Source organism: Limulus polyphemus, unplaced genomic scaffold, assembly GCF_000517525.1.
Source record: "Limulus polyphemus unplaced genomic scaffold, Limulus_polyphemus-2.1.2 Scaffold1873, whole genome shotgun sequence".
Taxonomy (NCBI): Eukaryota; Metazoa; Arthropoda; class Merostomata; order Xiphosura; family Limulidae; genus Limulus; species Limulus polyphemus.
The window spans coordinates 174,813-191,182 of record NW_013667483.1 but is presented as its reverse complement, the minus strand read 5'-3'; the positions used below and the strand labels follow the sequence as shown (position 1 = coordinate 191,182).

Genomic DNA, 16,370 nt, shown 5'->3' with positions numbered 1-16,370 from the left:
GCGGACTTATAACGCTAGAATCCGGGTTTCGATACCCGTGGTGGGCAGAGCATAGATAGCTTATTGTGTAGCTTTGTGCTTAATTACAAACAAACAAACTCTCGCAATTAGCCAAAGGAATAAAAATTATACATATATATAATTATCATTTATTTTGACTCTAATCAGCTAGATTACAAGTTATGTTTTCGCATGCGTAACAGGGCCGTGTCCACCGAGGACATTTGACCGACAAACCCCCATTGGAGAGCTTAGCTCCGCCAGCAACCCTCCATCTAAGATACTGTCTTTTAAGATTTTTATATTCCCTACATTGTGACTCCAACTGACATGAAACGCTACTAATACTAATTTCAGAACTTAGATTGTTCGTTTTGTTCCATATTTGAGTTTTATTTTATTATCGTTTAACATAAGTTATTGAATTAGCACTGAAACATGATTCTTTTTATGAAGTAATAATTCGACTATGCCTATGTTAGATAGAAAATTTTGTAGGTGCTATCCTCTGTTGACAAGTTAGTACACTACTATGTACCATTTTCTCACGTTTATGCAGAGGTACTTCTGGTTTCGAGACACTTTGATTTAATTAAATGTGTTATCATTTGATGATTACGTTTTATGTTAATTATATATGCATATATACTATGATTGGTTGACAGTAAAAACTAATAGCTTTTATTATAGAAGTTAGTTTACAAGCATTATAAAAAAAAGTAAACATATCGGAACAGGCTACTTGCAATATAAAAACAAATACGTCTGTTTTATGTATATATAAGTGTAATGTATAGAAACCAGAAGAACAAGCATGTAAACAATAGCTTGCTCTTTGAATAGAGTTGTTTAAACATTTGTTTAACAACAAGTAAAAGCTTGGAATGGTCTATTCTTTCATTGGGGAGGGGGGGGGTGTCTTGAGTCAGACTAGTTTTGGAGAATTCCACTCCTCATCAGTGACCCTAGACACTACCACCAATGAAATAACAGATCAAACCAAGCCTTTATAGTAGTGAGGTATCAAAAATCGAAATGGTGTATTTAAGTGTTTTAGACTCACAAGAAATAGAATGATAGGTTTCTTTTTTGTGAGTGTAAAACTCTTAAATACACCATTTGGAATAGCTTGCTCTGATCGGAAGGTAATATTAATAGTAACAGTTAAAGAATAAGAAAAACTTAGTAAGAATGCAGTGAATAATTTACTTGATAACTAAATTTATATGACAAATTTAAACTGCAAACAGTTTTATGATGATATTTTGGAATATTCCGTCTGAGATCATAACCCTTATTGTCTTTCCATATGTCTGCCGTCAGCTAAGTGTATTTGGTATTGTAAAATCTGCGAACTTGCAATAACCGTAGTTAGCACTCGTTCTGTCATAACGTATACAATCGTTGATGATAACTTAGAAAATAAAAAACGGTAAAAATATTTCACTTTATTTTCTCGGGTCATCATAAACCGGTTTAACAGCTTATTTTTATGCTGAAAACAAGCTAATATTTGTAATGAATGCTATTGAAGAGCCCTCTTTTGACGTGTTAGCAAAGTATACCTTGTGATATAGTCTTTTGACGGACAAAGTAATGTGAAATTTATATGATTATTTAGCGAATTTTTACCATCAATTAACGTATACACACACAAAAAGGATGAAATGGAAAACATGTAAGACATATATTATTTTCATATTTCTAAGGTTTTTATATCAACATTTTATTTGAAAGATTGTTAAACTTGTATATTTAATTTGAGCTATCTGTTGCTAATGGCAGTAAATTAGTAATGCTAGCCTTTAGTTTAGAGTACTTTAGGTTATGGCGGGTATTGCAGCTTGTGTAGGGCTAAGGCGCATAGTTTTACTTTTTTTTAGCAAAAACTACTACTAACGTAGTGGTATTGCAATTAGTAATATCAGGAGAGAGGGCAATGGTCTTATCCGAGTTATCGTACAAACTGTAGGCTACGTAACTTTTTAGTATTAGAATTAGATTAGAACAATGAGCTAAATAGACATTAAGGGGTAAAATTATTTAAATAATTGGAATAGAAGTAAAATATTAATGTTAGTAAATTGCATTCCAACTTGCAAAGCGATTTTATTGCCTTTACTTTAGTGTTATTATCTACTAAAAGTTTAGTAAGTATATTATAAAATATCTAAGTTTGAAAAATAACGTTTGTGCTCAAAAGTTTCAACATTATAAGTTATATTTAATAGAGGACATCAACATCACCAGATGTGTGGATTGTGGAATTAAAAATGAACTTGGCTCCACAAGCACATGATGTACTGATGTAGCCAATATATGATGTGTAGGTAGTTATATTCGATAAGGATTATAGCATTGTAACAATAACATAAACCTCTGAGATTATGTTTCAGAGATTATTTAGAAGCATAATGAATGTTAAAATGCAAAATTTTAAAACTTGCCATGACCATATACATTATTCTTACTCTTAGTGCTGATACAATATTCTATGGTTCTAATGTTTTCCAAAGCTTGCAAAATAAAATATTTAGTGAAAGTCACATAAATTTAAAACTATATATGAGTTTCTATTGTATGTGAAAACATGCATTTTCTGTTCACTTAATCTCTTTTTTTTTTCTTCTTTTTTTAGTATATGGTGGTTTCTTAGCACTGTGTAAGTTATAAGTATAGTGAGTAATTAAGATGGACCATAAAATTGTTAAAAATTTTTAGGGAAGCATTTGTGAAAATTTGAATTTAACCACTATAAGTATTGTTACATTGTTTGAGAATATTTTTTACAAACATAATTAAAATTAGAGCAAACACAATTCAGTTACAGTCTAAGATTGTTAGGGCTTTGAACAGTCTTAGTATAGATAATCTGGTTAAGTAGTGAAATGAAATAGTTGGAAATATGTTCTTTAATATAATATTTAAGGTTTAAATTTTGACAGCCCAGACACAAACTTTTTCTTTAGTTATGTTCTTTTTCTGTAGAATGATTTCCCTAATTTTCTATGCTGTTACTTTGAATATTTTTAACATTCATACTCGGTTGTGAAGGGCTACATTTGTCTTGGCTTTGCTGTTTTGACCTGTAGTGTGTGTGAGGTGACCTTGAGCTGAGTGAGTTCTAGTCAGCTTTCTCTAATGTTATAAATGATACACATGTACTAATATGTAGTATTACATTACTTTTTATAAGCAGCCAATCAAGGGAGTTTTTCAGGTCTGATTATTTAATGTCAAAGATAATTATCTTAGTGATATACATTATCTGCATGATGAAATTTTATTTAAGTCATGTACAAAATTGTTAAGGAGCCATGTTTCCAAAAATTAAGTTAAAGTTAGTTTAATGAAAGCAATATAATGATTTTTCCCTCCCCTCCAAAACAAGCAAAAAACAACAACAACAAGAACATTGAACAAACTTTATCAGAGTGTACGGAGAAGCAATGCCTATGTAATTCTATATTTCAGTATTACATACATGTCCAGATATTTCATAAAGATTGCCTGATTTGACAACAAGAGTTTTATGTGTGAGGATGATGTTTTCATGTAGTTATAAAGTTTCTTTAGGGGTTTGAGATAGTATCATCGGATCTGTGGTGTTAAGTACACAGCATTACATTCCAATATAAATTATGTACCAAAAGAAAAACACATGACTTACCTCAAGATCCAACTTTTTTATATTGTTCACTACTGGAGGGGTCCACATATTACACCATTTTCAGTAATTTTTATGTTTTTTTGCCATTTACAACACCAAAAAACTGCCACAAAAATTGGGCAACATCTCTAATTTTCTGTGTGAAATAAAAAGGGAACCTGAGCATTAATTAGTGACATTAATTTCAATATTAATGATTTTCTATTTAAATTTTTGGGCTTACATGTTATAAGGAACCTGTAACCAACAAAGTCATGGACCAGTAAGCAATTTTTTGTTTTGTTACCATAATTTAGGCAAACAAATGTGATGAAAAATCTAATGGAGTCCATATGGACTCATTGGATAATCCTATAGCTAAAATAGTCCCTATTAGGCTTAAGACTTTATTAATTAACATTTAGTTGGAATATTTAATATATATATATATCAAAGACTGCTCTATCTTAGTTTTTAAAAGTGGATAGAACAATATTGGTTCAGAAGTAGAAAGGTAAAGATAGCATGAATAGTTGGTCTTTGGGTGGAAGAACCCTACCATTAGTAGCGAGGGTACCCCACTAACGAACGAGTGCCCTCAGTGCAGTACAACTTTTTTCTTCTGCATTGTTTTTGAACATTACATATTCCTAGTTAGTCTGTTCTACGTAATGAACCAAGTTGTCACTTAAGTTATTTTTTAGTTCTGGTCTGCCTAGTTAGGTTGCAAGCTTGCATCGATCATAACTTATTGATAATTACTGATAGATTTCTATAAAATTCAGTTCAGCACATACTCAGATATGCCTTATAACATTCTGAATAAGGTTGGTCCAGGACTTGAAAAATGTGTAGGAGCGTTTTACTTTAACAGTGTTTAGTGTGGTGCACATGTCATTCAGGTTTTGAGCATATTTCTATCGTGGTAATATATCTTGTAATCTGCTTCACCAGGTAATGTGTCAGAAAAAAATTTCTGTGGAATCTTCCGAGTAAGATTATGATTTATGTTTTTATAGTCTTAATAAATTGTATTTTTTATGTGAATGTAGCATCAACATTGGATTAAAACTGTCATGGTTGGCCTATGGAATGGGTTACCTTTGGATGTTGTGTAGGCAATAAATTTAAGTGAGTTTAAGAGAAAAATGGACAACTATATGAATGATAGGGGCTGGCTTTTAGTATTTTTTTTTAATACTTTTAGTTTAGAGGATGGGGTAGCCTAGATGAACCAATATGCCCCCAAACATTGTGATGTTATTTTGTATCGCATGCACTGACACCATTCCTACATATGCTAAACTGTGTAATCATTAAGTTCACAAATAATTTTTGTATTTTCTCAAAGATAATCTGTTTCTCAAATTATATTTAATTAATATAATTTGTTTGTTTGAATATCTAGCCCCGAAGTACGTGTAGTACTTTAGGATAGCCAATGTGGAGAATCACTTCGTGAGCCATGTCTTCTACTAACGATGGGGCTTCAGGGTCCCATGAGAAGGTGAATTCTTTCAACCATGACCATGGCAAAGAATCACCGGCAAGACAGAGAGGAGGAAAAATGCTTTCTGTACAAATCAGATTCTTGGATGATTCTATAGCAGATTTTCAAATTCAGGTTAGTTAGTTTCACTGCACTGTTGTCATACGATCTGGTTTTTGGAGAAAATATCTTTTTATGTTTTAATATATATTTTTTGTATAGATCATATAGAATCTGTTTGATATATGTAACTGGATGCTAATTAGTGATTCTTTTTATATTCTCATAGATAAAGTAGATGTTTAGGGTTAAGTAAATTTACTTGATTTATTGAATTTTAAGAAAAATAAATATACAAAGTAGACATGCAATGCACGTAGCGACGTATCACGGAAAAATGTTAGCATCATTTCCATAAGTTTCCAAGGGTAAAAAATAAAAGTTGAATTAACTTTAAATTAAAAAAGTAATATGGCAGAGTATTATTGTAATAAGTTTAAAAAAAACAAACATTTATTTCCTCTATTTCTTTACATAAAATTTCAACCATTAGTTATAAATCTGTGATATCAACATATTCCAGCATATTGTAACACCAGTGTTTCTGTTCTTACCCTTTGCAGAAATATTTAACATGGTTTTTGTCATTCCTTTCCAAAACTTTACATTTTTTTTCTGGAAATGTTTCATATTTCTCTGAACAAAATAAAAAATTCTTTTTAAATTAAGATTACAGATCACATATAATATATATTTGTTAAAAGTACTTTATTGTTACTAGTGGGTGGTTATACTGAAGTATGAGTTAGATGTATATGAGATACATTGTTGTTAATATTGTAGTTATAATTGGTCAGTTGCATCTATGTGCACACATATTGTATCATAGATAAAGTGTGGAATAAAAATGAACTTAGCTGTTTTCAAAAGCACTTTTTGCTATCTTTATTAGTGTTATGATAGCAAAAAGTAGAACAGAGGGAATCACCATAACATATCAATCTATTGGTATGTAAGACATTTAAAATGACATCTTATTTAACACTACATTGTAGTGTAAGTGCCAGAACTTTATACAGAAATGATTTTTATGTTATATTGCGATTATTATGGCAATGCAGAGACACAGATATTGCATAATAATAGAACTTATTAAAGTGTTATCAAGCCAATTCATTGTTATTTTCCCAAATGGTATATTTTCTGGTCATTGATCTTTATAACTCTGTAAGATGCAATTTTGTAAAAAAAAAAAAGAATTAGGTCTGGTTTTTTTATATTGATTTTCTTTGCTGAAATTACATGTCATATGCTACTGTTGCCTTCTTGCCTCTCCTTATTGTCCCTGAAGCAACATATTGACCCTGTGATATGGTTTTATTTTGTACCCAAAGCTTTTAGCTCTTTCAAACCCAGATCTGTTTATTACCAAGGCAAGACAGTCCTAATGATTTAATTGAACATGAAGCTATGAAGAAAAATAAGTCATTTACATTGTGTCCCCTCTGCTTCAGTTACGATTAATGGGGGGGGGGGGGATATTCTCCCTCAACTTCCACAGAGTGGGTGCCAAAATTCTGAGCTTTTAGGGGTTACATCTAATTCTTAACACAGTTTCTGAAGACAACACTGCAGCACTTATTCCTTATACGCAATCAAAGTAAAGCTTTTGTAATTAGATAAATTACTAACTGCAACATCTAGGTAAAACAAGTAATACATGCTATTATTCAAATATTGTAGGTGGTAGGTATGGGTGGGAAAGTAGGAATACCAAAGAAAACACAACATAGAAGTGAATATTAAACTTAGGTTTGTACTTTACACGAACATGTAAGACTCACGCAATGAAAATTTATAATTTATTTATGGTGGGAAGCTGACTTTCCTGTTAACATAGTGGCAGTAAAAGAAATACATAATTGTTTTGAAAGCATAGCAAGAATACAGTTTAAATTCATAACAGTTTTTAATTACGGTAACTGATGTCTAATTTTATTGATACGTACATACACAAGAAGATGAAATAGTAGTCCAGTTTTACATAGACAACCTCAGACATTTAAAGTATTTGTTCAAGAACTTATTTTTAGATTTTTGGTGCGCATATAAAAAAAATAGTTAACGTTCCTCCTCGTATTGTTGTACAAGTAACACAACTATTTGTCCATTCTCTGTAGGGTGCCATATTTTTATTTTTGTTGCATCTTTCCTGTTAAGAAACACCTGGATAGTAGAAATGATAATTTGAATACCAACTTTTAAACATTTAGATAATAATGGTTATAGCCACTGCTCTAAAATAATTTATAATATTTAGATAATAATGGTTATAGCCACTGCTCTGAAATAATTTACAGTATTTAGATAATAATGGTTATAGCCACTGCTCTGAAATAATTTACAATATTTAGATAATAATGGTTATAGCCACTGCTCTAAAATAATTTACAATATTTAGATAATAATGGTTATAGCCACTGCTCTGAAATAATTTACAATATTCAGATAATAATGGTTATAGCCACTGCTCTAAAATCATTTTTATTTCAGAGCAGTGGCTATAACCATTATTATCTAAATATTATAAATTACATAAATAAAGCTAATTTTAAAGAAATCTAAAAAACACATTATTTTGAAAATTTTCTTGGTTATACTTTTTTTCAGTGATGAAACTGAAAACAGTGCCACATTCTTGAAAAGTACATTAATTAGCATTTTCTTTGGTATATAAATTTCATGTCCATTGTGAAAAAATCTCTTAAGATTTAACAAAATACATTTCTCATATACAATATTTCAAATACAAAGACATGCTCAATAAGACTTGTATCAAGTGTGTTTGTTACAGTACTAACCACTAACAGGTCATCACAACATGGTTGTCTGTAGTCTCTGTAATATGTCTTGATGTTCCAGCTCTCAAACCTTTTATAACCAGGTGTGAAACAGGAATATTTTTTGGACACACTATCAGCCGAAAGTAGCATCATAAAAGTGAAATACATAAAGTAAAAGAAGTTGTCTTATGTTGAACACTTCATTTTCTGGTAAATTAAATACTGTATATAGCACCATAAACCTTACCAGTAAGGGAATTTATCCTAATACACAAGTTTTTAATATATTGCAAGTGTTAAAGAGAACTTCTCATTTTAGTGCACTTAAAGCTGCTTTAAGTATATATACATGCATTTGGAAAAGATTTTAGGGTTATAGCATGTGTCCTTTTATGGTACAATTTCTGTTGTCAGCACGTACAAGTCAATAACATGTCATTGTAGGATGTAATGCATAGTAACTTATATTTGCTTTGGTACAGTCTGTTGTGACTATTGTCAGCACGTGTGTGTGTAAATCACTAACATATTAGTGTAGGATATAATGCATGGTAACTTATATTTGCTTTGGTACAGTCTGTTGTGACTATTGTCAGCACGTTTGAGTGTAAATCACTAACATATTAGTGTAGGATATAATGCATGGTAACTTATATTTGCTTTGGTACAGTCTGTTGTGACTATTGTCAACACGTGTGTGTGTAAATCACTAACATATTAGTGTAGGATATACTGTACAGTAGTTGATATTAGTTTTTGTGGTTCTTGGTTAAGACGTTTACTTCCAAAGTTGCCAAAGAGGAATCTACTGATGTAGTCTTTTAAGATTGTAAATGTAATTGGTTAAATGACCTGCATAAAATGTAATTGGTTTTGTAAAGTTACACACAGGTTTTCTGAAGTGATCTCTATGGTGGTTACTGGTATGAACAGGTGTCTTACACCTGTTTTAAATTTAAATCAAAAGTTGTGTTTACCTCTTACAATTATACAAGTGGTAATATGTTTACAACATTGATGCTTAAATAAGTAGTTTTTATTGAAACTAAATCATGCTGACTTAAAATGAACAGCAATACAGAATATTAGATTAACAGCAACAAAAGTTTCACTGATAAATGTGTTGATTAGTAGCATGGTGACTGTTGCATGCTTCAGTTATAGCAGAAAAAAGGAGTACAAGACCAATTATGAAAATAAAAGATATTTTGATAAATGTTTATATTGCTCTGTTGACAGAAAAGTTAACTTATTAAGATGTTTCAAGCAGGCGTAAAGTGGGGTAAACTCAAACTTTACTCTTTTAACTCTTCCTACATGGGCTGGGGCATTTTGACCTACCTTGTAACTACCATGTAACCACAGAACTATACATACTATAACTTTTGATAGAGTAAGTATATCTTCATGAAATTTGGCAGATTTTTTAAAAAAACTTTGAGATTGTTGTATACAATATATCAGTCTTTTTAATTAAGTATTTCTACAAAAGATTTGTCTATGCATTTTTGAAGCCTTTACTGAGTTGGTCGAAGTGTAAGCTGATTTTCATGTTAAGAATAAAGATACAGTTTTCAGATTTCATTTGCATAACTTCTTGAACCTCTTAAATGAATATCTAATGTTTTTTTTTAAGTAAAAACATATTTTTTATCGTGACACGGCTGTATCTGCCTCAGTCAAATTAACCAACTTTGTAACCACCATGTAAAAAATAAATGAGTTACCCTTTTTTCTTTCTAGAATGATTGCACATTGTAACAGACAATTACACACTATTTACTTTTTACTGCCAAAGCTGATAGATTTTGCATTTAATTCCCTTTCTTTACAGTTGCACTTAGATCCTCTCAGAATATGGGGATAGCTGTTTTGGCAATACTATCAAGTGGTTGTCGATATCATGTGATTGTTAGCATGCACTCATTGCTGCGAAAGTAAATAAATATACAAGCCTCCATTTCCTGGTACAAACAGTAGTGAAGTTAGGTTAGGCACACCTGGCTCCTGAGTTTTTGGGCTGGTTCCTAGATCTGAAAATATTTGTTGAGGCCTTCACTAATGTAAATAGAAAGTCTTAAAACTAATATCATTTATTTAGCTTTTTAACTAATCCAGAAGTTGTTTAAATAATTGGTCAATTAGAGTTTGTTTCTGGCAAACAAAGACAACATGTTCAGAACTGTGTGTTTATTCCAATGGCTTCAGGCCCTGTCACATTCAGTAAATTGAAATCTTCTCCTTTATATAGGTTTAAAATAATTCAATAGCAAATGTCAGTAAGAATTATTGACTGTGTGAAAACAGAGTATGTTTGGAGGGCATGGCATATAGCCTTTGGTTTATTTTTTATATCTGTGATTTGTCACTAAGTTGACATTTTAGCTTGGGTATATGTATAGTATAAGTGTGAACTTCCATGAAAAGACAGGAGTTCATACAGAAGTAGAAGAAAATCTAAAATAGGTAATTGGAGTGAAGAAATGTTACGTGATACATAGAAGCGAAGATTGAGAATTTATTTAAATATTTCCTTTTGAAATTAAGAAATTGAAACTTAGATAATATTAAAATTTGAACTATAAATGATGTTTCGATGCCAAGTTTATTGATACACATCGTTAATAAAATTGTTTGATTAACTTTTGGATGTAACTATTTAAAACACTTTAACACACCCATTCTTGGAAAGTTAATCAGCATTTGATACTTGTACCTCAGCATAAACTTTTCTATATGTAAGAATCATAATTTAATTAGGAAAGTAATAAAATACTTGATTTTTGATTCTTTACTGATTTAGATATTTTTTTATAAGAATCTCACAATTTAACTGGCAATAAACTTGAAAAAATAATACATTCCACATGTATATGGGCCTCAAATACATTTGAAACTTACACAGAAATGTAGTTTGTACCCAGTCACTCTAAGATCTTCAGAATGATTCCTACTGTTATTTTACAATAACACACATGTAAAAGATCTAATTAATTTTTTGGAAAAGGTACATGCAATATATTTTTAAAAAGGCCTTTTACAAACAGTACAATATATGCAAGCCTGAAAGGTGAAAGTTCAGCTGTTTGAAGTTCAGTACAACCATTACTATGTCAATGACCTTAATGCTATACTTCTAGATTTTTTTCTTGACCTTTATGTTATACTTTTTGGTGTGTTTTTCTTGCACACATACCACTTACATGTACACGACAGATGTTTACATGTTAAATTGTTTCTTGTTCATATTTCGAATGTGAGCAACACTTGTGGAGATTCAACATTTCAAAAACAAGTTGATAGTTGTAGCATGATATATTATAGTTAATCAAAAGAACTGACATTAGCAGACTGGTAAAGATTTAATATTTTTTTTGATACTGTACTTGTTATGTTTTCATATTAAAGCAGTACCAGTATTTACAGTGATATGTTTGTTGTAAGAAACTAACAATATAGAACATTATTATAAGTTAGTCTGAATACCATAGGGTTGTTTTAAACCTTGAAAGGTGTCAGGAAGTAGCTAGATCGTATGGGGGCAGGTTGTATGTTATTTTTTTCTGTAAGCACGACAAGTCCAACCAATAGCTTTATTCACTACCAATTGCTTTAGCTATAACTACACTTGAGTGTAAATCACCACTATGTAATGAAAAGAAACCCACGTATTGAAATGTACTGGAGGTGCTTATATTAGTAGGGTTGTGATGAGTGAAAGGGGTTTAAAATATCATTGATATTCTTTGTAAGTTTTGAAAGTTATATTTAATTTTTAAGTTATTAAACTGTATTAACCGTAATTATTCATTTTTGCATACTCAAATCTCCAAGTACCATAGTTTTTTTTATTGTGGAAAAGCATTATCTAGTGAAAATTCTGTTCTCAGATGCATTTAAGGCCTTATAAATACGCTGTAAGGCTGTTTTACCGTAAAGATAGTTTTTTAAAATTACAATACAGAAAAAAAGACCTAGAATGTGTGTATTTGTTGATGATGATGTAGTAATTTTGTAACCACACAGTTCAGTGTTTGTGTCTATATATACTTTTTTTATTTGTTAAGTATTTAGCTTTACAACATGAAAGTTCTAAAGTACATGTTTTTCTGAAGCTTATTATAAAAAGTACGTAAGTCATTACTGTACTAGGATTTTGTTATTTTTCACTAGAATGTACATTAGTGTGTAACATAGAGCAAGCTGTAATTTCTGTTTGTTGTACAAGATGCAGTTGTAATGGACAACTTACTTATACGAGTTAATTTAATTTTTGACAATGAATAGTGTTAAAACATGCCTCATATGAACAAAAAAAAAGAACTGACAAGGTAATAAGAGTAAAAGGATTTAAATATCACAAAAAAATGCCAGTTTTTCATCTTGCTAAAAACTATATATATATATATATATATATAACAAATTTGAAACAAGTAAAAAAAAGTAACCAAGTTTGTTTTAACATTATTGAAGATAAAATAGATTAGCAAACCAAAATCATTATGTCATTAATATAAATGTAGAAATCAAAGAAAAAGGAAGTCGAGACTGTAAAATATGTGAAAGATAAATAAAATAAAGATAACAACTACAGTACATCTGTAATCTCAGAAGTACAGATACATTCTGTACTTTACAGAGGTCTCTGCAGAAAGAGTCCAGGATCCGCATAGTAGTTTAAATAACCAGTCTGCCAGATTTAACCTCTATACTCAACCACATGTTACTACATCTACATTAATAAAGGAAAACAAATCTTAATTACAAGAATCATAAGTGGGTTCTGTAGCCCATGACTACCACATTTATACCACCCTTTATTGTCTGCATACAGTTGTGAATAGGTTGTTACTGCCAATAAAGCAAAACAAATTAGGGAACATAAGATGTACAGGCAGAGCAAATGAAATGATAAGTAAAACAATTCCTCTGAAATTTTCTTTCCAGTGATCCTGATGATCAACAGTAAATAGTGAAATCATGGAATTAAACTGCATTTTTCAAGTTTTAAATATTATTATAGTGGGATAAAAAAAAAACAGTTTTTATTCATTTGTAACTTGCATGTACATACACTGTGTTTCTCTCACTCTGTGTGTGTGTGTGTATGTAGTTACCCACACACATACATGTGTATACGCTAATATAATCATGTTTATATTTCTGTTTCCCTGACAATAAATTCAGTAAATAATTTGGGTTATCTTCTAATATCCTAATTCTTTTTTTATATCACAATACTTGTATGTAGTTCTGTAACATTCTTCTTGCATTGAACATTCAAGAAAATTCATGTGTGCACTTGGTTGTACATTAGACATCGTTTTAACTTGAGTGATAAATGAAATTGTAATTAAGATTAACCTTAGAACGAAACTGAAAGCAGTTATTTGTATAATAGATATTATCTATAAAAGTTTTGGTTTGATTATACTGAAATGAGTATCTGCCATTTTTTGTTTATCATCAGGCTGTAGTTTTTGTTGTTTTAATGTGCTTTAATATTATGTAAACAGATACTTATTTAGTTTTCACTTTTGAATATTTCAAACTTATGTTTTCAGAGACAGTTATTTGTATAATAGATATTATCTTTAAAAGTTTTGGTTTGATTATACTGAAATGAGTATCTGCCATTTTTTGTTTATCATCAGGCTGTAGTTTTTGTTTTCAGAGACAGTTATTTGAGATATGCATGTAGCTGGGTTCTCAAACAGTTATCAAGGTGATTAAAAATGGTATAGAGTTTAACTGAATGTGCACGGAGTCAGTACATTGAACTGACCCTATATTGGGGAAAGAATGTTGATTATGATTCTGAATTTACTATGTGTATTTACACAAAATGTGGCAAGCTTTTCATATTTGTACAAATTTGATATATTACAAAAGTATATGTATATAGTCAGGCTATGTCTATGAATTGTTGACATCAGTGTGACTTTGACAAGTTGCTTTGCAAGGTGATTTCCTTGTGAAGCATGAAGATACTTGTGTCCATTGTACAGTTTGCTTATTGAATTTTCATAAACTTTAGAACCTCTGAAATTCATATCTACAATTTTTTCAGTATCTCTGTATCTTACATCTGGTACTTACACTCCTCTACCACAAATTGTCACTAAATCGGCAATGTAGAATAAAATGAAGTTAACTGGTATTTGTGTGTAAGTCTTGGCAATTAAACTCAGAACAAAGAAAACACACATTGCACGTGGGATTAGCACAAACAGAGACTAAATTGTTGTTGATGAACAGTTACTGGTTGATAACTCTGACATCAAATACATAAATGTTGAATTACACTCTGTAGAAGGTCATGGCATGTGTACTTTGAACCCCACCAGCAAACATAGGATTAAAGTTGTACCCTATACAGTTTGTTGAACCAGATATGTGTGCTGATAAAGTAACAATGAGAAATCAGATATTTGTAATTTGAATCCTCATCTTCATAGACATAAAGCAAGAAAAAATTATTGTTATGACACAAAAAGTGAATTCTTGATACCCATCAATGTTGTTCTCTGTTCACAGCCTTCACTTAATTCCCAACTTATTTCCCTCGTTTAAAGAGTCTAATACTGACTGGGTTCCATTGTTATGATATGTGCAGGTATGATATGATAATAAGCTTGAATTATCAATAACTTCTAATTAAAAAAAAAGCCAACTCCTATAAGTCAGAATTCAAAGGTAATTTGAAAGTTAATGAAGCTAATTTTATATAACAAACTTGCTCGAAGTAAATAATGTCATAAGCTGATACATAAGAAAACTAAAACCTATAATGATTAGATTGCATTGATTCATTATTTGGGTACCCTCGCAGTAAATAATATCTTCAACATAAAAACAATAATATTTCACGAGAGAAATATTTTCAACCATAAACACCATAACATTTTATGATGTGTGGCCAGCTTAGGAGATTAAGTCTCTAAATTCATATTCTAAGCCAATAATAAAGTAAAATAACCTTCGTAAGTGTAAAGATTAATAATAATAATAATTATTTTACTTATTATAACCAATAACTTGAATGAAACTAACTTAAAATATAGAGCATGTTCATACTGTAGTTTAGCAGTATATATTATATTAAACATAAGTTTTGGATGAATTGAAAATACTGATAAAACCCTACATCTGAATGTTATATTTGAGCCTGTTTAGCTTCTACTGATAATGAGTCTAAATGTTTTCTATGAAGTTACTAATTCATTTGAGGGAAGTTTGGGGGATATTCCAAGGTTTTCTTTATATCTTAAGTGTAATAAAAACTGATTACTTTACAGTTTTGTTGTGGTAAATTTATTTGTTTTAGTTTAAAAACAAAGGTTATATAAATAAAATTGTAAGTCTATTTATGCTTTAAATTTTATTTAAAATAATCAGTTTCTCCTTACAAAATCTAATAACTAGCATTTTTAGAAAGTGGATCTTTGGTCTTCAATTATTCTTTAGAGAAGGAAAGTTAATTTTCCCAAAGAACTCGGGTCATTTGGGTTACTTGTGATGTGATCTGTCTAGTTTCTTTAAATATCATGAATTTTAAGTATTTCTACTCAGCATTTTTTGGAAATGCAGCTTCGTCTTTAAAAGTTGCTGGTTTATTAAGTGGAATACCACAATATTTTTCAAAATATTTTTGATTTAACATTATAAAGAAAGGATGAGTCACAAATCAAAGCTCATTAGTGAAAAACAAGAAGCAATGTCAATATTTTAAAAGTAAAAATTCAAATGAAGGTGTTCACAAATACAGTATTGCTTTATTAAATTTTCTTGGGTAATGTTTCTACTTAAATTTAATGTTTATTTTTGGTAAAGAAACAGTTATTCAGTGATTAAAAACAATGTTCAATTACTTTAATTTTTTTCCATTTTTCAATAATAAACGTTTCTGTTTTTTGTTTCAAGATATTAGCACTGATATACATTTTGTATTTTAGAAATTTACTCTTGATTTGTATGTTAACATACACAATGAATTAGGCTTACACACACACATATATATATAAATATTTGTAAGTGTCGTGTTTTTTATTTCAGTACAAAGCATTAGGGAAGGTTTTGTTTGAACAAGTCTGCAAGATGCTGAACTTACTCGAAGTGGATTATTTTGGATTGGAATATTCAGATGCCTGTGGTGTTAAGGTAATGTTTTTTTACGTTTTGTTCGTAATCAAATGATAATCAGTTGAACCAATACAGGAAAGTTACTGATTGTTACATAAATTAGTAAAGATGTCAGTTTCTACATAGGAACAATATATATATATATATATATATATTGAAAATATGAATTTGTCTGAAGGCTGCTCCATGAAGATAGAGAAACCAAATTTGAATGTCAGAAAAAAAAATTTGTGTGTGTTAAAAATGT

General features: G+C 30.1%; 1 protein-coding gene across 1 annotated transcript in view; it reads left to right on the top strand.

Annotated features, from left to right (window-relative positions):
* Positions 1-1,574: 1,574 nt before the first annotated feature.
* LOC106465218 (FERM, RhoGEF and pleckstrin domain-containing protein 2-like) overlaps positions 1,575-16,370 on the top strand; it is a 61,198-nt gene continuing 46,402 nt past the window's right edge. The window contains exons 1-3 of the mRNA XM_022393076.1: positions 1,575-1,678; positions 5,058-5,273; positions 16,037-16,141. Coding sequence (XP_022248784.1) covers positions 5,115-5,273; positions 16,037-16,141 — 264 coding nt within the window. The 5' untranslated portion in view covers positions 1,575-1,678; positions 5,058-5,114. The remainder of the gene's footprint in view (positions 1,679-5,057; positions 5,274-16,036; positions 16,142-16,370) is intronic.